The sequence below is a fragment of the Pogoniulus pusillus genome, chromosome 17 (assembly GCF_015220805.1).
Source record: "Pogoniulus pusillus isolate bPogPus1 chromosome 17, bPogPus1.pri, whole genome shotgun sequence".
NCBI lineage: Eukaryota > Metazoa > Chordata > Aves > Piciformes > Lybiidae > Pogoniulus > Pogoniulus pusillus.
Window position 1 is genome coordinate 4675262 of NC_087280.1, and position 26430 is coordinate 4701691.

At 40.3% G+C, this 26430-nt stretch overlaps 1 protein-coding gene across 3 annotated transcripts in view; it reads left to right on the forward strand.

The window, feature by feature from the left end:
- The window catches only part of SCAPER (S-phase cyclin A associated protein in the ER), a 243491-nt gene that overhangs the window by 209887 nt on the left and 7174 nt on the right, over positions 1 to 26430 (forward strand). For all 3 annotated transcript variants that reach the window (XM_064157319.1, XM_064157318.1, XM_064157320.1), the window contains 2 exons: positions 9792 to 10029; positions 13081 to 13230. In XM_064157319.1, coding sequence (XP_064013389.1) covers positions 9792 to 10029; positions 13081 to 13230 — 388 coding nt within the window. The remainder of the gene's footprint in view (positions 1 to 9791; positions 10030 to 13080; positions 13231 to 26430) is intronic.

A 26430-nucleotide genomic window follows, 5' to 3' on the forward strand; every position in this document is an offset into this window, starting at 1 on the left:
TTATCTGCACTGAGTTATGGTTCTTGCAATCATGTATCAGAATTGAAAACTTTATCTCTTTTACTTAGCATTTTGCCACTGCTGGTTTTAAGTCCTAAGGACTTCAAAAGGTATTTTATTAACAACTAAATTCAACTCTTACTTGACTTGTATCTACAACAGCTTAATTCAGCTCCTGTTCTTCAGTGTGCCACTGTCAGTAAAGGAATTGTATTCTCTATGAAGAAAAATATTACTAGATTTGTCAGGGAATTTTCTAGTGCATGAGGTTATCATAACCCTACCCAGGGTTGTGGAGAATGAGCATGAAGTACATGTCAGCCAGCAAAGCTGGACTTCTGTGAGCTACCTCAGAGGACAGTCAGAATTACAGAGCTGTGGGGTGCACGTATGAGAACCTACCACTGTCGAACTGTTACATGTTTCAGGAAAAGACCAGACTGACAGAACTTAACAGTAAATTCCTGGAGGGTAAAATGATGATAGGAATGAAAAACTAGAGTTAATAAAACATAAAATAAGAAACAAAACTGTAGGTAAGAGCTCATGCTGGTAACCTGGGGACACAGGCACATGGAAAAAGAACTGCAAGAAATATGAGCCCAAAGAGACTATCCCAACTTACTGAAATTTCCCTTTCTGAAAGCTGCCAACTTGGCATTTTACATTCCAGGGCAGCACTGCCAAAAGTCAAATACAGACTTAAATAAAAATAAAAAACCAGCCTTCTCTTAGTGGAATAATAGCTCTAGCTGTAACAGTGAGGAAGGCATGATTTGCAATTTGTGAAGCAAGCACATGGTTCACCCAAACTGCACCTCAAAACAATATAGCACTGTGCAAGAGCTTCCTTCAAGAATATCTGTTCTTTGTAACAAAAGAATAATTATTGTGAGATCAGTGTTTTTCTTTACAGTTACACTGAGAAGTGTCTGATCTCACTACCTGTAGCTAACAGTAACACTTTGGATTTTATCCAGAGGTGCTGATTGTTCTTGATTTCCAGGTTGGATTGTTTGTTTCAGCATGAAATGGAATGAGAGTAGTGAACTTGAGAGACTTCAAAACTGTTGTCTTCCACTTTTCGATAAAAAGCTTTGGTGTAATTGATTAGAAGGATACTTTAAATTCAATGTCTTTCATCACTGTAGCCCACTCTCATTTGAGAAGTGAATGGAGAGTGTAATTCTGTCATGTTACAGAAGTCATTAGTATTCAAGGTGGTTTTAATGGAAAAATGTGGCAGAAACAGCTCAGCTTTACTGAATTCTTCAATACATCACAATGCAGTAATAGGTGTTGTGTGGTACATGATCTGCTGCCTCTCTCTGGGAGAAGTACAGAGGCCTCTTTCATTTGTGCTATGTAGTAGAAGGAGGCAGTGCAGGCTGTTCAGTCAGAATCTAGAGTTTCTTTCTCAGCTGATGGATTCTTGAGCACCAAGCAGGTACTATGTTGCCCTCCTCTGTGCATCAAAGTAGCTAACCACTATGAACATAAAACTTCAGAGGTTGTTACTGAGAGGAAGGAAAATCTAGTAGGTACCACCAGTGCTCTGGCACTGCAGCAGGAAAATAAGTTTTGCTAAGATCATTATCAGGCTTTCACCACTGCTGCAAGAGCAGTTTTGAATTGTTCTTTTGATGTATCCTCCCATATTGACTGTTTCCAGGTTGGGAACTTGGTTTTGCTCCTCGATGACTGTAGGAGACACAACTTTAGGGGGTTTTTTGGTTGTTGGTTTTATTTTTTTTTTCTGATAGAACTCTTTCAGGCTGTTGCTTGTCACATACACGTTTGCCATTCCATAATCAGTGCATTAGAGTATTTTTGTACAGTGCTTTTTTTGTACTGTGTGCAGACCTTAGCACACTGCACCACTGCCTTAGTGTAGTGGGAAGCTGATATGTTAGTAGAGACTGTGTGCAGACCTTAGCACACTGCACCACTGCCTTAGTGTAGTGGGAAGCTGCTATGTCAGTAGAGACTGTGTGGCTAACACATTAGGACCACCTCAGGCCTCTCCAACCATCCACAGTGCACAACTTCATAAGCCTTTATGAGCTAGGAATGGCCAAGTGCTCTGGGATCCTCCTGCTTGGCTTTCAGACCCCACCAGGCTGTTAGGAGCTTTATTGCAACTGGAATGGGCTGTATCCCCAGAGGGGCAGAAGTTAAATGCTCTAACTCAAGATTTTAACAATTGAGAGATCCTGTCCCGTGAGTACAAAGTATGTTAGGCCATTTCTGGAGCTCTGATGTAGGGAGTGCTGTGCTGTCAATCTAGACCCCTCTTTCTGTTTAGCTGAATTGATCATTTCCCCAATTTAGCAGAATATTTCTAACCCCAGCTCTGAAATGACCACCAGTATTTATTTGGACAGTTACTTTGTGGAAAACACTTGTATAGGCAGGAAAGAGAGCTCAGTCAAGTACAGCCTGCAAACACCTCTACACCAGCCAAGACTTCAGAGCAATAATGGTTATTGGGGAATAGACTTCAATTATCATATATATTTCTCAGCATTAAGTATTAAATGAGGTCTCTGTTTGATGTAATTTAGATTATAAAATTTTAAGACATAAACCAAGATATTTTTCTTATTCACATGAAAAACTTGGAAAAAGACTTCCAAAATCATGGAATTAGATACAATAGAGGAAAGTCTTGCTAATTTAGAAACATAAATTGAAGGATTCTCAATTTTAACATCATAAAAAGTTATTGAAATGAGAGAATCCATTCTGATATGTTATAAACTTATTTTAAGAGAGAAATTTTCTTTTCATTAATGGTCAAGATCTTTAAAGAGATTTAACTTTGATATTGATCTGTCATTTTTGGTACTGGCTAATAAATGCTAGATTGATTCTTTTAATTGAAATTTAGCTGTGGATGTGATAGCACATTTTCCAAACACTCTGTAATATGTATAAAAGACATTTGTTGAAAACATTAATAACTTGTGACCCATGTGAACCTTGTTTTGATAGTTTTTATACCCTCATCTGTTACACAGAATCAGTGAGGGTTGCTTGAAACCTCCAGGTCTAAGCCCCATTTTTCTTATGCTGTGTTGCATCCTTTGTTAGCAATGGAGGTGAGAAAGGCTTTCTCCCTGCTGAGTTAAGACAAGTGTTTCTGAGAGCTGCAGGTGGGATACTGTCCCTTAGTTCATGCAATGAGAAATCAAAGTGCAGCATGCCTCAATATTGAACTGTCTCTGCTTGCTGAGCAAAAAATGAACCTGACCTTTGATAGTTAGATGCTTAACTAGATTTTGCTCACCATTAAGAGTAGTAGTCATTAGAACTGAAATCAGAGACATTTTTGTTGAGCTGAAAGCCAGCAAAGCATTAGCTAGACTTGATACAGCATAGCAGTGGTTCGCATAGCTGTGCAAACCTGCTTCGCAATGTGTATCCAGTTCCAGATGTCCAGCAGCAGCACTCAGGACGATGGCCTTGTTTTCCACAGTTTATTTTTGTAACTATGAGAGGTATAAGGCCTATTTTGGGCCCTTGAGTCCTGAATACACATGGAGCATGCTTGGCTTGTAACCACAAACAGAAAACAATGAGCAGGCATGGAATGCAAGAAGCGTTAATAAAAATATCACCATGCTGCCTCAGCTTACCCTCCTTAAAAGCAGGAGTGAAAACACAGTAAGAAAATACATGACAAGGCCTTCAGCAGCATGTTAAGGATTTCCTTATGTTCCCATCTTTTCCTGTACTGATAATTCATCAAATCTATATCCCTATACATCTCTGGAACTAAGATACCTGACCAAGAAGTCGTTGCTCTATGAGGCACTCTTTTTACTGCCTTATTTCAGTTTTGTCCATTATTACAAATGAAGAAATTGGTGCTGACCACCGAGTCAATGCACACAGCAGGAGGAAACTCTCAGCACTGGTGCAGCATTAGGGTTAATCACTAGGGAAGGATGTTCTTTGGAGCAGCACGGTGCAGTAGCAATAACACTGACACAAGGAGGACTGAGTCCTGCATACGAACATTGCAAATAATATTCCCAAATTATGTAGCTTCTTGGAACTTCAGCTTTTTCCAAGTTGTTGGCTTGATTCAGGAAATATCTGCAGGCTCCCTCATTAATCTAGGAAAATAGAATGTCATAGCAGTATAGTAGCTAAATTGTTGCTGTTATGTTATCTTAGAACACTGGTGGAACACATATAAATCTGTGTCAACTGCTAATGAAGTTGTGGATTAGCAGCTGCAGTGGCCAAATGCTACAGATATGCAGGATTTGATCCTGGGAAAGAGTGACTGTCATGTCACAGATAGGCAAGGAAGTAGGCTGGCCTGTTTTCTTTTTATTGCAGTAATTAAGATAATGTCTGTTTTGGCTGCTGGATGGAGAGTCAGACACAAGTCTGCCTGAACGCTGGTTGTGCTTCCCACTGCTTGCAAGGACAGCAGATTCAGCATGTACTGTAAATTAACTGAAACTCGTTCCTCAAACCGCTCAAAGGTCTCAGATCATCACTTGCACACAGTACTGCCATTCCTAGCTTGACAGCATGAACTATAACAGGGTCTGACAGGTGCTAAATACTTCTTTATACTTTTCTTATTGTTATTTTGCCTCTTTATTTTGGCATCTCTCAAAATAATGTACTTGAGCAGCAAAAGTGCAGATGATCCCTTTTAAATCTTAATAATCAAAAAAAGAAGAAAAAACACCTCGGATTATATTCTAAACCTTTTGAAAATTCATGTTTCCATTTGGCTCTGTGTTTTTAATCAGGAGTATATATTTCAAATATACAAACATTATACTGTATACCCTTAGAGAGGCTCGTCTGCTTGTTAGCTCAGTCAGTTGTTAAAACAATATATTTTCAGATGTAAACAGTTTGCTCATATTGAAGCTTGGAGAAATAGTAGTTTTCTACTTGCTCAGCAGAGTATGCTGCTTCTCATCAAGCTGTATTGAATTCCTGTTTTTAATAAATAGTGGTGTATTTTAAGCAATGAAGCACCACTGTTTAGTATCTTTCCTTCCTGTGATGGATATAGCCACATTTTTGAATTCATAAACCCTTTTTGTAAGTCATAAACTCTGTACCAATCCCTGAGACTCCTTGATGGCAGAAACTGAAAATTGTAATGGCAACCCATAATGAAAATTCCCTGCATTTCATTAAACTTTTCTTTTTAAGGTCCTGCAGGTTGTTTGACCATAATATAAATATTTTCTTGGTTTTCTGTGTTAAATGTAGAGACTTGGTAAAGTTTGAAAGCCTGTCTGTTTTCCCAGCTATATGAGCCAGTGGGAGAAACCCTCTAAGTCTTGCCTCCCTTCAGTGATTAATTGAAGGGGTTTTGTCCATACTGGCTACACTTCATAGCTGTTACAGGAACAGAGAGTAAATTTCTTTAAATATGAGAATTAAAAAGAGGTATGTCTGCAGGAACCTCCTCTCTTAACTTTAGCTAAGTAGACTCTACTTTTCTTGTATGAAATTGCCATTTAGGGCTTGTGTGGGTTTTTACTTCAGACTGCATCCCAACAGCAGTGAATGTTCATTGAGCTTGCCTTTGAGATGGACTACAAATGTGCTAAATGTATGGAATTCACTTCTGTACAGATACGACCAAAATCACCCAAAGCAGCTTCTGCAGAAGTTCATACTTTGGTTTCCAATATGTCCTATGTACTTTTCTCTATTTTAGAGCCCACAACCTTTTTGAATAATGTCTTCTACCTTGTTGTTGTAAACAGTTAGGCTTAAAGTGATTATAACTGACAGTTAAGCCCAACAGGAGCCAGTGGCTTGTTCGGTTTCTAACAATTCTCTCAACCCAGCAAACACAGAGATTTTTGTGTAGGTTTTTACCAGCTTTATCCTATAGTATAACTTCAAAATTCTTGGTCTTCTCTGTGAAAAAAGTAGTACTCACATTTTGAGCTACATTGCACTTGACTTTTTAATGTATGTTTTGATTCATTCACTGCTCCAGAGAAGCACAAAATGGTAGAAGGATTTCATCCAGCAGTGTAAGCTTTTTCATATGGAACTGTTTAAAAGTAATTCTGGAGTGAGAGTTGAGAGCAAGCAAACAATAACCTTTGGTAAAATTGGTCAATCTTCTCATTGCATATAGTCACAAAAAATTCCATGAGATATCATATGCAGTAATTAATTTGGGGTTATCGTTTGACCACGATTGGCTTTTTTCTGTTTTGTATTGTTGGAAAAGCTGAGACTGGAGTCTCACTGGCAAAGGGAGCTGTGCTTTCATATGATACTGTGGAAATAAACATTTCTAGTTACTTGAGTGTAAAGTGACAGCACTTTTTGGCTACTGCATACTGCAAAATAAATAATTGGACATCAGGAGGTATTTTAAAGTGAGGAATACCAAGGAATCCACAGACACAGAAAGCAGAGTTGTAGCAGTGGTGGTTTCAGAGCTCACCCTCCTTTTGCAGCCATCCAGGTTTGTTGCTTGTCTGCAGCCAACTTTATGTGCTCGAAACTATGCAGCAGGAATCTGCATAAAGGCACGGCTGGCACAGCCAGGTGACGGTTCAGGAAGTGTCTCTCTTGACTCCATTCAAACACACTCACTTAAAGACCACAGAGCTTCAAAACAAACATTTTGGGCACGGATTTCAGGTGTAGGAAAAGGAAAATAATGCCATAAATTGTGCAGTATAGCTCTGACCAGAACATACTTAGAGCTCTACTCTCTCTTCTGCTCTATTCTTCACAAAGTGTGTGTTATGGTTATTATGAGTGCTACAAGTGACCCTATGAACAGTTGTGGGTTTTCTTTTGCAGCAGGTAAGTGGCATCAAATCAGAATTTTGATTAGCTTTTAAATTCACTTGAGCTTGTCGTTTGCATGCTGTTATGTGTATTTGGAGAGAATCCTGCTCCAGTGGCCTTCAGGGGCACTATCACAGCTGGTTTGTGGCAGTTCCTTTAAGGATTGTTAGGAGTTCAGTTGGCTATTCCATGAACAACCCGTTTTTGGAACCTATACCATAAACTCAGACATGTTTGTCTCCAGCTGGCTCTATACGGGAGGCTGACTGCTAACTTGTAATGGAGGTCTGGTGGTAACACTGGAGTCAATTGTGTAGCAGCACAGGTACTGGAAAATAGGTGCAGCTACATTGCTTTTGTTCCAGTTGTCCTTACCTAGACATCTGTTTGCTTCTCTGAAAGTTTTGTGTGGCAACTTTGCAGTCTCATCTGTTTTTTTGTACAGCACATATATGGAATAGAACTGACACTGTTGCACTTAAAAGCTTTTTCAGTAGCACTGAATATTCACAGACTGTTAAGTAGAAATAGCTTGGAAGGAAATGGTACCCATAAATGTTCATTTCAGATAAGATGATTCCTTACACATCATCTACTGATAAAAAGCAGAAGTCGTCTGAGCAACTGCTTTCTAAACATGAAGAGGTAAGCAGACAGCGATGGAAGGAGATGGGTGCTAATAAAATTGCACACAACCCAAGTGCTGCCCCATTGTATTCACCTGGACTTAGGGTTGCCTCTCAAAGGCTTTCATAGCCTCAGTGCTAAAATAGTCTTCCTAAGCTCCTAAATCTGCAGCATGGCAGCCTCCGTGCAGTGGCAGTCCCCACCCAGCTGCTAAGCAGTCCCTGTTCAGAGGCATAACAGGGGTCTGTGGTGTCAGCCCTGGTTATCAGCCATGCTGTGTAAAGCAACCAGGCATGGCTCATGTTTTTAGTGCCCGCTCGTGCTGCCTTACAGGAGAGTTGTATTCATGAGAAAATGCATAGACACTAGCTGTCAAGTTAGCTGTTGTAGCTGCCAAGATGATCTTTCATCTAACTGTTTTCCCTTCTTCTAAAATATTTAAGCTATATTTGAAGTTAGCCCAGTACCAGGGACTTCTCTAGGATGTGGAGAATGCAGTTTTGTTATGCTGCTCTGCCTTTTTCTTTCTCTTTGGTCCAAGGCAGCAATGCTGTGCTGTTACAAATAAAAATTCTCATTCACAGATGTGGGGTTTGTGTGAGGTGGTTCTTTCTTACCCACCTTTTTTGCTTCATTAAAAAAACCGAAAGTGGCAGAACAAGATGATGTTCCCCACAACTGAATAGCTGCCAATTTTGTGTTTTAGTTGCTCCATCCAACCCCTGTCGTTCTGTGATCAGAGACAAGACAGCACCATAAAAAGCTTACCCGTGATCTGTATTGGGAACCTCACTAGAGCTGAGCAGAATGGTGCTGCTGATGCAGATTCTGAAAAGATCATTTAGAGCTATTCCAGTCAAGGAAGAGCTCCTTACTGATTGTAGTTAGCAGGGATATTGCCAGCTCTGTCTTCCCTGTGCTAAACTGACGTCTTCAGAGTTACAGATTGGTTTAGACAGTGGTGGTTCTTGTTTCCACTGCTTCCCATTTCCTTTGCTTGTAGTTGTTATGAAAGGGAAAGATACTGCCATCTGGTTTGCCCTTTTGTAACATTTCCTCATATCACTTGTCACATTTTCCTTTAATTATAGCAAAGAATAATTCATAGACTCTAGCTTTGTAGTCCCCTTTAAGTGACACTTCTTTTCTGGGTGTTTGTTTGTGGTTTGGGTTTGGGTTTTTTTGGGGGGGTGAGGGTGGGTGGTTTTTTTTTAATGGAAATGTAGGAGATGAGGTACAGACAAGACAAGATGATGATGATGTGGTGTAATTTGAGTGTTACTCTTCTCTCTGTCTCAATACTTTAGTCTTTTTTTGATTGCCAGCATGGACTAAGTGTATTTCCATAATGAAGCTTAAGTGAGCTACATGATGGGTTTCAGTTAGATCTCCAAGTACCTGCTTGCCCTCCACACCTTGTTTAACCTCCAGAGTAGCAAGAGTGGTAGTCTTCCTTAGTAGTGACTGTCCTGCATCATATTCTGGATTATTAATAATGTGAAAAAACAATGAACTGTACAAATCACTGAGAAACTACAGTAAGTGCTTTTGAAAATTTGGATGTGAGAATGGCAAGGGCATCCTAAGTTATTTGCCTGCCTGTCCTGATATCCTGGATAGCAAAAAAACTCCTTTATTTTACATGCATAGCCAAAAGATACCAAAGAAACCTAGCTGCTATTTGCATGAGCTGTGCTGCTTTGTCTCGAGCATTTCGTACTCATGCTTTGATACAGTCTCCCATAACAACATCTGACTGAAATAAGAAATAATGTGTTTTGTTAACTGCTGGACCACTTCATTCTTAACTTCCTGCACAACTACTTGATTTGGGTCATCTGCTCCTAGTGACTTACTTTCCTACTTAGATAGGCAGTTTGTTTCAATGCCTGCAGCCTGTCACTGAGGCAGTAAGAGGCTCCAAGGAGTTCTTCCACTTCTCCTGGCCGCTATTGCAAGAAAGAAAGATCTGTGTAGGCTACTGACCTGAGGCAGAGCCTGCATGGAACCCCTAATGTGCCCCCAGGCTTCTGAGTTTAAAGCTGTTGAATTTCTGGTCTCATGCTGGTTTCATAAACCAATTTTGGGAGCAAAGACATCAGTATATGGAGAAAGATACTTAGAGATACTTAAAGACGCAGCTGCACTGCAATTAAAGAGAGCGTGTGACGATGTGCAGGCTATTGAAAGCATTTGCTGGAAATGCTGTGGTTTCTTGACATGTTAGTCAGCTTTTTGTTTCCTTTGTAACATTTTCTGCTTTTCTAACATTTGGCTTCTTAGAAGTAAGTACTGCATCCTGGGCAGGCGTGCTCACAGTGCTCGTCTCCTCCTCAGATGGCTTAATGTTTCTTTGACAGGTCTTGTAACATATTTGACAATACACGTCAGGATCCCACAGGACTAACAGCGGTTCTCCAGTCTACGGATCTGGTTGGAGTCTTGCATATGCTGTACTGTGTGCTTTTCCACGGGACAATTTCAGATCCAAACACAGCAAGTCCTAAAGACAGCTATGCAGCGAACACAATCCAGGTTGCCATTCAGAGTTTACGTTTCTTCAATAGTTTTGCTGTCCTTGATCTGCCTGCCTTTCAGGTAACAGATGTTTTCAAACTCTTGCTTAGTGTAAAAATGTTGATTGTTGCACTCTGTTTTGTCTTTAAGAGCTTAGTTATTGCAGGGACTTTCACAATTAAATGCTTAGATTTTTCTTTGTGCATAAAATTAAGAGCTGTTGTTATTTCCAGCATCTAGTTACGGCTAGCAGATTTAACCCAAAAGTGAACGTTTGGAATGCCTGAAATGCTGAATCCAGTCCCTTGCTACTACTATTTAAAACCTCTCACTTTCAGTGTAGTACTTTTTATATTTGACAAGCCCCCCACAAATGTAAAACACTCTGTCTGAAGTGCAAAATTACTTTTTCTAACGTGAAAGCACTTGCTTATAACTACAAAGCACATTTGTTAGCGCTTTCAGTGGGCACTTGCTTAAAGATTATAAAGCTGACACTGAAAATCACTTGAAAGCATTTTTTTAATCCAAGTAAAATTGTATTGACCAAAAATTGGAAATTTAACATTTCATAGTTTTTATTTGCCAAAAAAAAAATCCCAAAAGATCACATTTCGAGTCTTGAGAAAGTCTTTCGAGTCTTCTCATCCCCATCTGCAAACAGGTTTCTAGTGTAAATGAATCATTTCACACAAAGCAAATGCAAATGCAAGTATATATCTCACATAAATTGACAAAGCTGTTGTGGTGTTGTTAAAAATCACCTGTCAAAAAGCATTGCTTTGTAGAACATTTAGCAGCATCAATCTTTCACAACTAATCAGAATAGGTTTCTGCTTCATTTAATATATAATCTCTATTTAACTTGTACCACACTCCATCTGAAGTGTATTAAACTTGGGAAGAGCTTTGCACGAGTAAAGAATAGTAAAAGATAAAAATCTCCTTCAGTTCATATTTCTTGATTTTGATTTTTAGTACATTCAGTGTCTCCAATAACAGCAAGATGCAATTTGCACATAGGAGCAATCATCTCTATGGATGCAGCTGCAAGATCCAGTCCAGTCAGGATTCATTTGCAGGGCACAGAAACACTGTATTTATTGGAGCTTCATGCCAAACAACTTTTAACCTAACATCATTAGCTCTTTCTGTAAATCAAGGTGTATCGATGTAGTTTTTTTCTTCATCTTGCTCAATAGTTCTTGGTTTGAGACTGGGTATGTGCTTGTTGCTGTAAGTATTACAGGTATACATACCAGAGAGCAAGACTTGAACTGGGACAGTTCCAGCTTGTAGGGGAGCTGTAGCAAATCCCTCTGGCTGAAGGGTTGCTCCCCAGTGACTCAGGAATTGTAAAATACAAGCTTCTATTATGCTGTCTCTATTTATCCTTCTACCAACTAGCATTATATCTGAGCATTTATAATAAACCATCAACATCCATTCCCAGATCCCATGATCTGCATTAGTTTGTTCTACATAAAGCAGTGCAAAACAGTAATTATTGTCCAAAGAGTGGTAGAAAATCAACTGGTGTGAATTTACTTCATTCAGGTCATTGATGCAGGGCTCTGCTTAGGTGGCAGCCACTTACTTGTCTTGCTGAATTGTAGGCATAATATTGTTTATGATGGACAGACACACTTCAGTGGTCTTGGCAGCAATCCCTTTCAGTGTATTCATGTGATTTGTTTCTGTAATGTTAAAAACCTCAAGGTCTATTCTGACCTCATGGGCTTGAGCTGGCAGCAGTGGGACAGCAGTGTAGTTTATGCACTGCCTGATTATTCACTCTAAGGAATAGTTTTATCATGTAAGAGTAGGACTAGAGAATAGGGGTTTTTGATTAACAGAAGAGGTCTGGTATTCTAGAGTTTGTATTAGCACAGATGGCCTGTGGGTATATATTTCATTTAATTTGACAGTCTAAACAATTGAAAGATGGTAGTGAGAAACAACACAGGGTCCTGAGCTGATATTAATTCTGGCTAAAAAGGAAGCATAGTTTCCTTGAAAAATTAGTTTAACTTTTATACACAAACTCAAGTGCCCTTTGACCTGTTGTTATCAGTGAAGGTTAAAGCTAGGGTGCTAGGTCACAGCATGCGTGGACAGCACTAATTAAATAAGAGGGGACCCAAGAACATGGCATTCACAGGATGTAAAGCAGTAAGTGGTGGTGCAGTGCACAGCAGCACATTACATGTTGAAAATACACATGCTTGGCACAGTCCTTGGGGTTCAAGCTAGAAAGTATCCACAGCTAAGTTTGCTTTAATTGTCAAGGTTTCTACTTTTGCTGGATAGATCTGGTGTATGCTAAAACTAAACTGTGCTGCAGCCTGGGATTTATGTATATATACTTGAGGCAGGCTACAAGGTATAAAACCAAGAAAACTCTGAAATGAAAGAGATTTTCTCACAGGCCTGAACTGCTGTTTCATCAGTTAGTAGACTGTCATGCTCATTCCTTGTGCTTTAGTTCTCCCCTTTGACCTTGTGTCGTTCTGTCTGTTTGACATGTTTATTAAATAGAGGCTGCAGGCTGCACTGATAAAATCTAATTCTGAATCTCCACGTTACAGCAATTTGCCTACTTCTAAAAGTATCCCAAGAAGCTTTGCATCTGACTGTTCTCTCCTCTTGGACGTTTGTAACTTTCTTTACTGTTTGAAAAGTCATTATTTGTTATTAATCATTGTATTGCATTCAGAGCATGAGTTATTGATGAGAAATACGTTTTGCTTTTTTGCAGAAATGCTTTGGTTTCCTTTGCTTATTGCTAGGAACTATTATTAGCGTTAACTTTTCCTGGAACATGTACTGTATGTCAAATTAAATGGTCAACCTAATGCTATACTGAATCTCAGCTAAGCAGAATCCATTTTTTCCTGTGTCCCTTTAAATTGGAATTTATTCTTACTGTGACTTTTAATGTATATTCCACTTGTAAGTAAGCGAAAGAAGAAAGTTGATGTCCTCCACCAAAGTCATTGTGACAAAGAGCTTACTTTATATGTTGTAAAAAAAAAAATCACTGAGAGGGGATGCAATTGATGTATATGTATCCACACAATTTCTGGTATGTATTGCTGGACTGTAATTTCTGTCTCTTGGTCTTTTTTTCAGTCTATTGTGGGTGCTGAAGGACTGTCCCTTGCGTTCCGGCATATTATCAGCTCCCTGCTGTGGTATTGTTCCCAGCATACCTATGAAGGATTGCTGCACGAAGTCATTATTTGTGTGGGCTATTTTACTGTAAACAACCCAGATAATCAGGTAAGGCAAATGGAAAATGGGATCAGAAGTTATCAAGGGCACATTTAGTCATGGATGCCTCAAGAAAACTAATCCCCTTAACATTTTGTTTGAAGCACTTTGGATTCCTATAAGGACAAACTTATGCATGGCAAGAGAGAAGCTGAAGTTGCATCTTAGCACAAAAACATTAATTTCATGTGGCCATAAGCAAGCTCCATGTTCTTATGCAGGCAATGATGCTGACATTGCATCGATTTTAACTGGCCTTGCTCCTTGCCAAGATACTCTTAGCAACCGATATTTTTATTCCAAGTTTACTTCATGTCAGCTTGCTCAGATGGCTGTGGTACCCAAGTTAAACCCTTTTAAAGCCAACTAAGCCAACCTTGGATGCCAGTGTAGCCATTCCCCTGGTAGCCAGAGTGCTCATTTAAGTTTAAGCCACTTGTTCACTTGAATCTTTTCAGTAGTAAACCACATATTGTGTTGAACAAACAATGGAAATTCCCTTTTAGCTTCCTTCATTGTTGTCCATTCTTTTCAGTGGACTGTGTGATCTCATATTAACTTAGAAAATAACCCAGACTCAAACCTTCAGAAATATTTCAAGTATTTGAGTCTTGAAAAAGTCTCTTGAGTTTGTGTGTAGCATCTCAGAGTGTACTGGGCAATTGGCATGGACTCTGTTTTTGAGTGTGTGAACCTGGCTCTGGGTGTGCAGAAACCACATTACGGTGTCTCTGTTTTTTGTGTGATTCAGTTGAGTGCTGTATTTTTTTGAAGTTACTCATTTTTCTCCCTCTCCATACCTGTAACATATGATTCCTGGTTTTGTTCAGCTTTCAGGGTAGGAGTTGAGGATGGGGAGCTTAGTGTCCTCAGTAAAGCTGATCAGAAGAAGGAAGTGATACAACTTGTTAGCAGAGGTTTAGAGAAAAGCTGTCTGATAATGTTCTCACAACCGTTGGACAATTAGAATATCCTAAAGCTGAGAATACTGTCAGAATTATTAGGTAATTGTATAATGTGATGCTATAGTAATCTTTCTGTGTCTTTGGGCACAGCTGGAGAGAGGATCCTGCAGCCTTCCTAGCCTCTGCAACCAAATCCCACACAGGATCTGGAGCTTCTTTATGGGGTCATTTTGAAAATCCACGTGATACTGATGGCATTTTCTGATTCCTGCTGCTACACAACGGGTCATGCTGGCATCCAGAAGTGCCAGCAAACAATGTTGTCTTTTCTCTGCAGTTTAAAAATGTCTTTCCTGGCACACAAGTATAAACAGATGTGATTCATTGCATGGAGGACTTGCAACTATAAACGTGCCAGGAATAGCGCAGAAGAGGGATTTCCTACCAGCCATGTCAGTTAGAGCAGTTTGCAGTGCCTGTTGCCGTTTAATGCTCGTGCCCTGGGGTGAAGGTCCGACTGTGGTGAGTGGGCACCGTGCCATGGCAACAGCTGGTGATGGCGGCTGCCGGCAGGCAGTCAAGAGACTAAGTATGTGCAAAATGCATTTGTCTGTGGGCATGCTTCCCAGCTGGTGATTTTGTAGTGTTGTGGAGTCTTCAGCATGTGCGCTTGGGGTTGGGGGCTTGTGCCATCACTAATCTGTCTCTGGACCGAGTTAATTTTGAAGATCAAAAGGTAGCTTCTTCAGCTTCGAGAATCAAGCTTAGGTTTTTAGTTAAACCACCACCATGTGTTAGTACTTTTCAGACACTAGCAGCAGTCTTTTGTGGTGGTTTGCTTTGGTGATACTGTTTCAAGAGATGTCATGATGTGCTTAACTTTTTTGTAACTTCTGATATGCCTAAGAACTTAATGTTCTTGACTTAAGAAGTGCCATTTTGGGTTGGTGTCTTTTGTTTGGGAAAAAAAACACATTGAAACAGTGTTCCTCATTCAGGTGCTGGGAAAATGCAGGGAAGTTAGGTGGGGGTTTTAGCAAAGAAAGTGTTTTTCCTTTTGCTGCTTAGGCAGAGCAGCACAGCTTGCTTACCATTGTTATTTTCAGGTGCTGTGACTTCCAGACAAGATGGAGTATGTTTCATGAGAGAGGAAGAGCCTTCTATTCATTCAGTTATGGCCTAGGTTTTTTATTGTGTAATGAGCTTCCATATCTTTTTTTCTTTCGTTGTTGGTCATCTGCAGAGTCTTGATAAAAGTAAAAAATTGGTCTCCCAGTAAAAGCTTTCAGACAGTGGACTTGAACTCCTGGAAAGAACAGTGTCATAAAAGTACATACACCAGACTTGAGCTATGAAAACAGATTTCCATAGAGCTCTCTTGTATATGAACAAATTTTAAAGGAGGCAATAACTGATGTGTTTCAAAGCAGATTCATATTAGTCTTGCAGTCGCATACACATTTCATTTTACATGGTTGTAGTTTAAATTAGTCTTTTCTCTCTACATTTCTATTCCTTATTACAAGCCTTTGTATGTTTTAATTCCTTTCAACTCTCTTAAAAAAAGAACAAATAATTGTTTGGAGTTTCTGGGGTGCCTTTTGTGATTCCTTTGTTCACCCACAATCTGTTGATTGATGTCCAAAACGATGTGCTGGAATAAAGGAAAAACAAAAGCGTTTGCTATTTTTAAACTTGCACTTTCCCAGTTTGAAGAATAGATAAGTTTCTAAAAAGGCAGTTTTACAGCCCGTCAGTCTCAGCATTGACCTTCAGTATTAGTAACTGAATGATTACCGCTATGCAGTCAAAATAATAAAAGGGCAATTTCCTAAGTATTTCATGTTTGCAGAGGAAAACCTTCCAAGAGCATCATATGCCAGTCAGTGAGCATAACATGGGTTCGTCTGGTTTTGTTGCCCCACCTGTAGAAGTATTTATGTTTAGTTGAGTAGCAAACTAAAAAGACAGGTTCTTTTCTCTCATCGTGTAGCTTCGAGATTCATATTTCACTGCAGTTTCCAGGAGCCCAAATAAGAGGGGGGCCTCGGAGTGGGTCCTACACACATCCAGAGACAGTGGCTGGGGTCCCAGTTAGAGCTTTCAGCACTACTGGCTTCTGGTCCAGGCCCAAGTGATTCTGCTGAGGAGTGATGAGGACAATGGATTCCTAAGGAATGCATTCCTAAGTGTTTTGATAGTGCTTGCTGTGTTTATTTTAAGAAGAGGGTGATTTTGCTGACTCTGCCCACATGCGATGTAGTAGGAATATTCCTTTGCTTTTTCTCCTGTTTTCTTTTAACGTTCATAAAGCTTTTCTCAGGGCAGCTGCTGTCACAGGAGAAATAAATCAGTTCTGAAAGCGAAAGTTTCGAGAAAGGGTGTTTCTGTAATATTTTCAGTGCTTTAGGACCACGAGTCGAGGCCAAGCTGCGCTGTTCTGTATCGGCACCTGAGCAGACAGCCTGCCCCGCGCGAGCTGCCTTTCCGTCATCGCACCCGGCCTTTATTAGGCATCTGCTTTGCCTGGGGATGAGCAAGGAAGATGGGTCTCTTTTTGTCGTGGTGTTGTTGGCTTTGTTTAGCCACCATTTAATCTACTAACACACAAAAACAGGTCCCATGATGCTAAGGGTAGAGATGTAAAACTAAAGTGCATATTAAAACTGATGTCCAATCCTTCAATAAGCCAACCATACTATATCAGACTACAGGATTACAGGTTCTAATTAAAATGTTCTTGTTAATTAAAAGTACCCTTCTATTTCATTACATTTTTTATTGCCTTTCGTTGTTTGATTTAATTATTATAATGAATATAATTAGCATGTGCTGTCAACTCACTTCATTTGCATATTATATTGGATAATTGAATGTGGTCCCATCATTACATTAACATGAGTGACAGGCGATTTGGCTTCTTTCTCATTGCTGCCTTGGGACTAAAAATCTCTCTGTGCTCATTGCAGTTGGTGAGTATTTTTCATCTGAATAGCTATTGCAAGTCAGATCCCCAGACTCAGGATGCTGCCTCCAAGAGAGGTTGCATTGTTGATTTGTAGTGCTTTGCATCTATTTAAATACAGATATTTTTTGATGTTTCAGTCTTTGACACACACTTCTTTGGAGTGCGCTAAAAGAACTTCACAAACTTCTGGAGTTTGTAGGGTCTGGAGCTGTATGCTTGTAAATTCTCTAACTGTAATGTATTATTACTAGATCACAAAGTGAAATCTCTGTGAAAGGGCTAGCAAAAGGCATATTCAGCTTTAAAAAAGGTATCCATCTGTAGACAGAAGTAAAAGCTTTTCCTAGAATAACCAGTGCAATAGGAAGAGTCTTGGAAATACAAACCACGTGTCCTTGAAGAAGGGATTTCATCCCCAGAAGTTTATCTTGCAGTTGCACATCTACTTTATTTCTCTGTCACTCCAAAAACCTATCCCAGGACTCCTGTGTCCCTAAGAACAATACATTGTTCTTGTTGTAAGCTTATGAACAACTGAGATGTTGATACCTAACAATCTGTATGTTGAAAAAGGAAGCACATCAAATTTACTAACAGAATAATACCATTCACTTGTTAGAAATTTACCCTTGTGTATAGATGGGGGAAATTTCTTGCAGAACATGTTTCATGCCCACCAGCTAGCTGCAGTGGAAAGAATAAGCAGCAGTAAGACACAGGACATTTTGGAAAAGGGATTTCTCCTGCTGTAAACATCAGACAGCAGTATCACAGGTATAAATCTAAAGAATGGTAGGCACAGTCCTAAAGGATCATGTTTAGGACTCGTTCCCAGCACAAAGTAAGCATGGTATAGTCCCCAGGAAAGCCTTCAGCCTGAGATGAGCTTTTCTCTGTTTTGTTAAATGATTGGCTTGGAACTGTATTTCTTTTTAGTGTTTATTTTGTGTTGCAAGTCTTATTTCTGCCATAAAACAGTAGTACGTTATCCAGCAGTGTATCACAAACATCTCTATGTCTGTGATACCTATCCTTACTGTGGTTACAAAGTACCATTAGGTTGCAAGGGACACTTACGAAGTGACTTGATTAAAAGTTACCTTCTGCGGAGAAATCATTCTGCACTTTTAACATTGTTAGCTTACATTGAGTTTCAGTATGTGGCCAGTGTCAGCGTGAAGGAGGATACGTTTCCAGTGGAAAAATAGTAAAAGTCAGTTGACAGAAGAACTTGGACAATTGGTTATAAAAATATTATGTAGTTTCCATATGGGTTGTTTATTAGGGGACATTGTTACAGTTTCATTAGGTTGTTTTGGGGGCTATGAAATGAATGGAACAATTTTTTGATCTAGTAGGTGGAGGCTTTGAAAATACAGCACAAGACTGAAGATGCAGGAATTACTACTTCCTGTATAGGTTCATGTATAGTTTGAAGTATCTGACGTTACTTAATTCCGGTTTGGTTAGTTTCTTTTCAGAGGAGGGATTTTTAGGAGGGTGGATTTCATGTTGAGGTTGTGGGTTTGGTTCTTTAAACCTTTTAATTTTTTTTTTTTTAATAAAACCAACCACAGCCTTTTTAAAGCTTTATACATTTGAATGAAAAATAGAGCTGGTAAATTTTGTGAAGGAGCTGATTTTGACAAGTGACTGATTTATGTGAAGTTCCAGTCTTGACTACCATTTAGGAGCACTTCAGTTTGTGAACAAAAAATCCCCTAGGGATTAAACTCACCAAGTAAAAAGGAGTAAATGAAGGCAGATCTACAATGTGTGCTTTTTTCTCTATCAGCCTTACATACTTGTACCACATAAATTCACATAAGTGAACCAGTGTCTGCACAGAAGATGGCATTCCTGTCTGGGCAGTGGGTGAAAAGGGGGGATGCCTCCTAGGTAATTTGTCAGACACCTTTGTTGTTGAGAGCTTACCGATGAACTTTCTTTGCTAAGGATGATCTGTGACAAAGCAAATATAATACAGCAGGGGCATGTGGGACTGTATATTTCACACATCACATCTTAATTGTGTTTCTGACATTCCAAAATGCATTTAAATTTTTTAAATTTTAATTTTAATGATGTGGGAAAGGTAATTTAATATGAGCAAAGACTCTATGGAATCAAGTGTGTTCAGTTTCAGTTTGTGATGGCTGGCTGATTCCTGTCGGAGGGGAAGAGAATCTGGATAGGAATTAATATGAGCAATTAATGCATTTGGATTTATCTTATTGAATTATTCTTAAACTGTAAACACAAAAGAATAAACTTAGGTCTCAGTGTGATAAAAGCCAGTACTTTGAACAACCTTAAAATGTCATCTGTAACTAAGGCTTTTAGGGATGGAGATAGAGAGAAAGAGACGTCGGTTGCTGCCGCCTCCAAAGAGCGATGTTCTGATCTTGCTCTTGGGTCACAAATAGAAGAGTTTGGTGGGCTCAGCTTAATCCCCAGTGGACCTTTGTCTGCATCAAAAGAACACCACAGAGTTTGGCATAATCCTGCTTAATAAGCAGTTTCTTCTCAGATGAGACCTGAGCATAGAACATTATGGGTTTGGCTGGTGGAGCTGGACACAGAAGCTTGTCCAGCTCCTGCCTTTGCTCTGCCTCCTTCCCCCCCCAGTCAGTTTCCTTTTCATGAGAATTAAAGTTCACACAGAAATGTAAAACAAAGTCTAAAGCCTGCAAATATTTAATCAGGCCCTGTGTGCTATTGTCTGTGTCGCCTCATGTGCGAGGGAACTCCCTGTACTTGTCCCATAAGCTGTAAGTTTTCCAAGCCTGTGCAGGCCCACAGTGACTGTCCCCATGATGGCTGGCCCCATGCAGAGAGCACACCAGCCTGCTCTGTGTTCACAGCTTTGGGCTCGGGCAGTTGACAGCTGTTTCAAGCACTTGGATGCTGCTCTAAGGGTGGGAGCCTGCAAGAGGCCCAAACCCAGTTCATCGTGTTCAGCTTATGTAACGCTTGATTGAAGCGATACTGAAACGTAAAGAGAAAACAAAATGCCTTAAATCTTGGTAAGTGAGTACCACGGAAAAGCTTGCTCATCTTCCTCTCCCCTCAATAATGGGTAAACTGTAGCACATTTGTCATGGCAGAGGAGCACGTTTCTTGCTCTCTGAAGCTTATCCTCAGCCAGCTCTGTAACATGTCCAATGGCTCGACGTTTCACAGTTTTGTAGCTGGTGATCAGATATTCTCCCAAACCCTTAACGTTTATTGTGGAAGACAGAATACAAAATGTACTAGTAATAATGGTTCTGAGGCTTACAGCTTACTTGTGAATAGGGTTTTGAAGCATGACAGAAAATGCTTGCTTTTGAGGAGAGAAAATGCTCTCAGAGACACAAGGTTTTGTGCTGTTTAGGCACATGCTCAAATGGCTTAGGCTGATTACACACAAACTGCTCAGGTGATTTTTTTCTTCGTTACATATAGACAGAGCACCACAGAATCTGTGCTTAAACCACAGAGCTAGCTCTGGAGGGCCAGTGCTCTGTAAATGTCACTTATTGGAAGACTAATGTTATTTCTGAACTCTGTTATCTTCTCTCTAAAAGCTTAAATGTGATGTTAAGAAAATAAACACTGAAGTTTTTCAAACAGACAAAATTCTAATTTTGAAATTTGAATGCAGCATTCTGAAACATTGGGGTTTTTGCATGGAAATGGTGCTCCAATTCCTGATTAAATGCTAGGAGGGATTTAGGACATTGTTTGCTCAGAGCCTCGCCACTATTGGAGTTTGCAAAATGGAAAGAAAGGAGCTTGACCTTAAAGCAGAAGAGCCTAAGTGGTGACATATTCTGCTGATTAAATACTAGCAGTATGAGATGTGTTTATGTAGAAGCAAAGAAATAATGCAGATCTAACTTTGAAGAGAAACTCTGGACTATTAATATTAAGACTTATTTCTTTTGCAAAGTTATAAATAACCTCACATCAAACAAAAAGATTTAACTGTTTGATGGAGTACTGTAATTACAGAGATTAGATGCACAGTTCCTGCTCAATAAAATTATTAGTTGTTTGTACAAATGAGAATTGACATTTGTATAAATGATAAATAGAAAAGAAACATTAATAGTTCCCATACCAATAGTATAGTTTTAAGATCCAAATGTTTATAATGGCCCTGTTCAAGTTGGGAACCAGAGGTCATACAAGATAGTGGAAAAGGCAGGGAATGTCCCTTAGAGAACCATTAGCTTTTTAGTCTGAGTTGTTGTAAGAAAGTAACGTCTGAATGTGAAATACATTACAGCAGAAGAGCACAGTCAAGTAGAAGAGCACATTTTAGTGCTTCCTTTCATGAAAGTAAAAGGGAACTCTGCTGAGAAGGATGGTTTTCTGGGAAGTTAATTCACCTCTGTGATAATACCTGCATTTCTTTTTGACTACCTGTGGAATATGCTCTTTCATTAGCATGTTTTTCTCCAAGAGCTGACACAGGTTTTGCTTCAGGAAGTTCAGAACTTTACAAAATTACGATTCAGTTCTGTTTGCCTTTATCTGCTTCACAGTAGTACAATTTTGTCTCACTTTCCACTTGATAAAAGAACTACAACTTCTACTGTTTGGTCAGAATTACTAAAAAACACCAATCTGACTGTGGAGTAGTAAGAACACAACTGTGACATGCGGAGTTAGTCACATGGGAGTGGTGCCCTTAGATTACTTGTAAGGTTTTGTTCAAATCTTGATATAGAGGATTTTGTAAACGCTGATTTCAGTTCTCTTCTAGGCAACCTTTCTCTTTCCTCCACTGTCACAAAGCAACAAGAAGCTGCTTTTTCTTTTGTGGACAAAAGAAACCAGCAGATAGGCTACATCATAAGTCACATTATCTTCCTGCTGCAGCATTGCCAAGCGTTCCTCTGCTACTGGTGAGGCTTAAACCGGCTGATTTTAAACTTGGAATACTCTGATGAGGTGTAAAAAAATATATTCCTTTGAGGGGAAAGCAACCACTGAGGAAGTAGTTGAATGGAATGGTAAATGCTAGTATCATTCTAGACATGATGGATGTCTCATGGCTTGCTAAGTGTATGGATAATCTTCAGCAAATGGTAATAATTGATTCATAATGCTATGGTTGTCTGGTCTAGCACAGCTCAGTTCATTGAGAACTTGGCTTGCTGAATCAGTTGAATGCTCATTTGTTTTGCTTTTACACAGACAAAAATCTTGCTGCTGGCTTTCTGTTCTTCCTGACCAGAAAATTAATTAGCCTCTTTGAAAGATAATTCCAGTGTTTTTATGGTACATATGGACAGAAATAGCTGACATGAGTGATGCTTTTCCAGAGCTGCAAATATCCAAGTGAAACAAGAAAATCTAAACCCATCAGTAGAACTAGACTAAATATCGCTCTAAAAATCAGCACTTCCACTCTGCAGTAATCCTGGGCTAACCTTACACAGTACACAAGGAGTGGGAAAAGTTCTTGGTCTGAAGCTGAACCGTTCTTTTTTATTTGCAGGAAAATATCTGACTATTTAATTTAAGTGCATAGAACTAGTCTATGATCATCATCTTCTTTAAATATCTAGAAGGCTGCAGGAAAAGTTTCAAATTGTATTAGTTTCTCTTCTTTAAAATGCTTTATGTATGTAAGTCACAACTAGGAAACCAAAATTCAGATTTCCACCAAAAATGCTACTCCATGATTTGTGAAAGTACAAATCTTTATTAACAATTTGATTCAAACTGCTAGTTCTTGAAAAAACCAGTAGCATGCATCTATATTAAATACCTAATTAGGACATATGAATAGATGAGTGATATGATTATGTGATTTGCTTCCATTTGGCTACTCTTTATTCAGTGCTTCACATACAGTCATTCTTAAACTTGCTGGATGACATTTAAGTTCTTTCAGCAGAGATCCTGTGTATTACTTACAAGATGCTTATAAACTCAGTTACCTGATTATAAAGATATACTCCCCTCTGCTCTGCCATGGTGAGACCACATCTGGAATACTGTGCAGGTTCTGGGCCACTCAGTTCAAGAGTGACAGGGAACTGCTTAAAAGAGTGCAGCACAGAGCCTCACAAATGATTAAGGGAGAAGAACATCTTCCTTACGAGGAGAGACTGAGGGAGCTGAGGCTCTTTAGTTTAGACTGAAATGTGATCTCGTTCCTCTTTACAAAGGGGTAAAGGGTGAATGCCAAGAGGGTGGAATCCGGCGCTTCTTGGCGATGCCCAACCGCAGGACAAGGGGCAAAGGGTGGAAGTTGAGACATAGAACATTCCATGTAAACATGAGGAGGATTTTTTTCACTCTGACTGTGACAGAAACACTGGAACAGACTGCCCCAGGGGGGTTGTGGAGTCTCCCTCTCTGGAGATATTCAAGACCCACCTGGATGCGTTCCGGTGTGATCTGGTACAGGTGACCCTATACCAGGGGGTTAGGGTAGATAATACTTTGAGGTCCCTTCCATCCCTTAACATTCTGTGATATAATTTCAGTGAAGAAATATTTCCTAATATTCTGCCAGTTTATAGTTCATTGCAGAGTGCACGTGTCCAAGCCTTGTGCCAGGAGTTTCTGAAGGAGAATGCGGTGGGAAGAAGTGTCAAAGGCTTTACTAAAGTCCAGGTAGACAATGTCCATGAGCCAGGCAACTCCCATGCTAAAACCCTTCTCCCCTTTTGATTGAGGTGTGCCCCATCTGCTAACAGCAGGCTAGCATCATGTCAACTGACCCATGATCAAAAAAACTCCAAAGTTGGGCTTGTGGCACCAGGCTTGAAGCCAGGAATTAATTTGGTGAGTCTTCCTCAATCTGTTTGGGTTGGTCCTCATTACTGGAAGGATGGAGGAGAACACTACCTATGCTCCCAGGCCCCTGACCAGTTGACCCAGGGCCCTGAAATTCCTCTTGACAGTCCTCAGTTTTCTTTTTTCTCGTTTGTCATTGCCTATCTGAAAGGTTACCTGTGGGCAGCAGAATTCTGGGGAGCTTTCTTGCCATGTTTCTAACCCAGGCCCCGTGGAGACAGCAGACTTCCCTGTCAGGTCAGCAAATGAGACCCTCTGTCCCACTGAGAAGGAAATCACCAATAGTAACCCTTCTCTTTTTCTTGGTGTTGACTGCCTTACCTTCGGTAGCAACTTGGAAGCATTTCTGTCTTTGTCGTCGTTTGACTGTCCCTCGGGGTCCAGAGTCCTGTACCTATTGTGTAGGGGCAACTGGGAACATGTGGGAGGCCACAGGGGTGGAGGTGTGAGCTGCTTTGCTGTACAGGGAGTGTTCCCATTCACTCTCATTGTGAGCTCTAACTGCTGTGAGTCTGCTCCGGGGAAAGCAGGGTGACTCCACCAGTCCGGCTGACTCACTCCCTGGTGCTTCTCAGCCTGCCTAAGTGGAGTTCTGTTACCAAGCAGATGAGGTCCTCTCTAGGCATATCTCCCACAGGTGAGCTCTGTGCTGCCCTCCTGCACCAATGTCATAAGCTGAGTCACTGCAGCCTGGTGCTTGCATGGCTGCAGGCCTTCCCTCAAGCTCAGTCTGGGTAGCTGCATCAGTGGTGGTGGGGGCAGTGTGAAAGGAGGCTGTCGCCTCCTGCCAGGCAGAGACCTCTGCTTCTACACTGGGCCCGATCCCCTCAGTGAGAGACTCTTTCCCTGCCTGTGTGAACTGCTGTGCCATGCCTTGTTTGCCTGCTCAGCTCTCTGGCACTCTGGGTCACCAGCACTCCCTGGGGGGGCTTAAACAGCCCACGGAGGCTGTGACACCACCCACACTTTGCTCACCTCTCTCGCAAGAGTTCACTGCAACTTTAGTACTCTTCTGGACCACAGGGAGCTTTAATTTTTTTTGATTGATTGTCCTTTTTTATTGCTCAAGTGCTGTGTGGCATATTGCTGGCTTTTGTCACTGTAGTGTGTTTTGAAAGACTGACTTTTATACTGCTGCAGACTTCCACAGCAAGATGAATTGCAGCAAATGGACAAGCAATGTACTGTACAGTGAACGCTGGCCCAGGTAAACTTGAGGGGAAAATGGATCCCATCTTCAGACTTCAGGAATCATGTATCATGCTTTCCTCAGTGATAAACTTCAGAAATACTAATACAGTGGATCAGGATGGTTATTGCAGTTGTGAGTCACACGGGAGCATGGAGAGCCTGGCAGGGCAGCAGAGAGTGCCTGACCCATTGGCTATTGGAGATGAACCGAATCAGCAGGCCCTGCAGAACACTACCAACTGGTGGAAGTGACAGAAGATAACTAATAGGAGATCTTGAAAGATGTTGCTCAGTGCAAAGTTCCCACAGGTCATCACATCAGTCATTGTGCTGGACAGTCAGCCTGGATTGGGTAGGAAAGCTGGAAATTCAGAATCTGAGCAGGGAAAAATATACTATTATTAAAGGTGACTTTTAGCCAAGGTTGAAAGTAAACAAAGTCACTTTTAGATTGGCATACATTGTGCAGCCTTGCTTATGGGGTGTAGAGGTTGCTTCAGCTTATCACAGTAAGGGATTTAAGATGCTCTGGCCTCTCATTTCCCTCAAGCTCTTACTGTGAGAGCAGCTGGTGCCATTGGCTGGCAAACCAGGATCATATTGCCACACTCTGTAACTCCAGAGGGGCTCCACCTCTGAAATGAATCAGGGTCTTGAGTCTGACAGGTAGTGCAAAGGAAGGCTTCATTAATTCATCATGAAGTAGCATTTCAGAAACATATTTGCTGTGTCTCTTACCTATGCGTAGTTTGGGTAGTGTTATTCTAATGTTCATTGCGTGGAACCTAAAGTAAATTAAGCTAGGTAGGTGCATCTTCTTTGGGATTTATTTGAGCTAAGCAGAAGCAGACACAATAAAACTGTATGAATATATAGAAAATTTGAAAGTAAACAACATTTTTTTAAAGAAATCAAAAAATATTAATGTGAATTGTCTGTCCTGGCTGAAACAAAAAAGGAGCTTGTGTTAATTTGATAGGTCTGAATTCAGAAAAAGGAAACCACAGGCAAATATTAATGAAACCTAGGCATATATTTGAAGTTAAGCAAGTCCTTAGATGCTTGGCTGTACAGAAATGTGGTGATTTAATTAGGATCTTGTTACATTTGACAGGCATCTCTGACTTTCAGACTAGAGAGAGAGCCACAAGAAAAGCTAATTCTAGGTAAATGTGTCAGGATTCCAGCATGTGGCAGGAGGTAAAGCAAGCTTCCTGCACTGCATGTCATTAAGGAGTTTGTATGTTGTATTAGAGCATTTGTAAGGTAAGTATTCCAAGCCTGGAAAATTTGCCAGGATCATTAAGGCAAGCCAGTATTTAAAACAAACAAACAAACAAAACC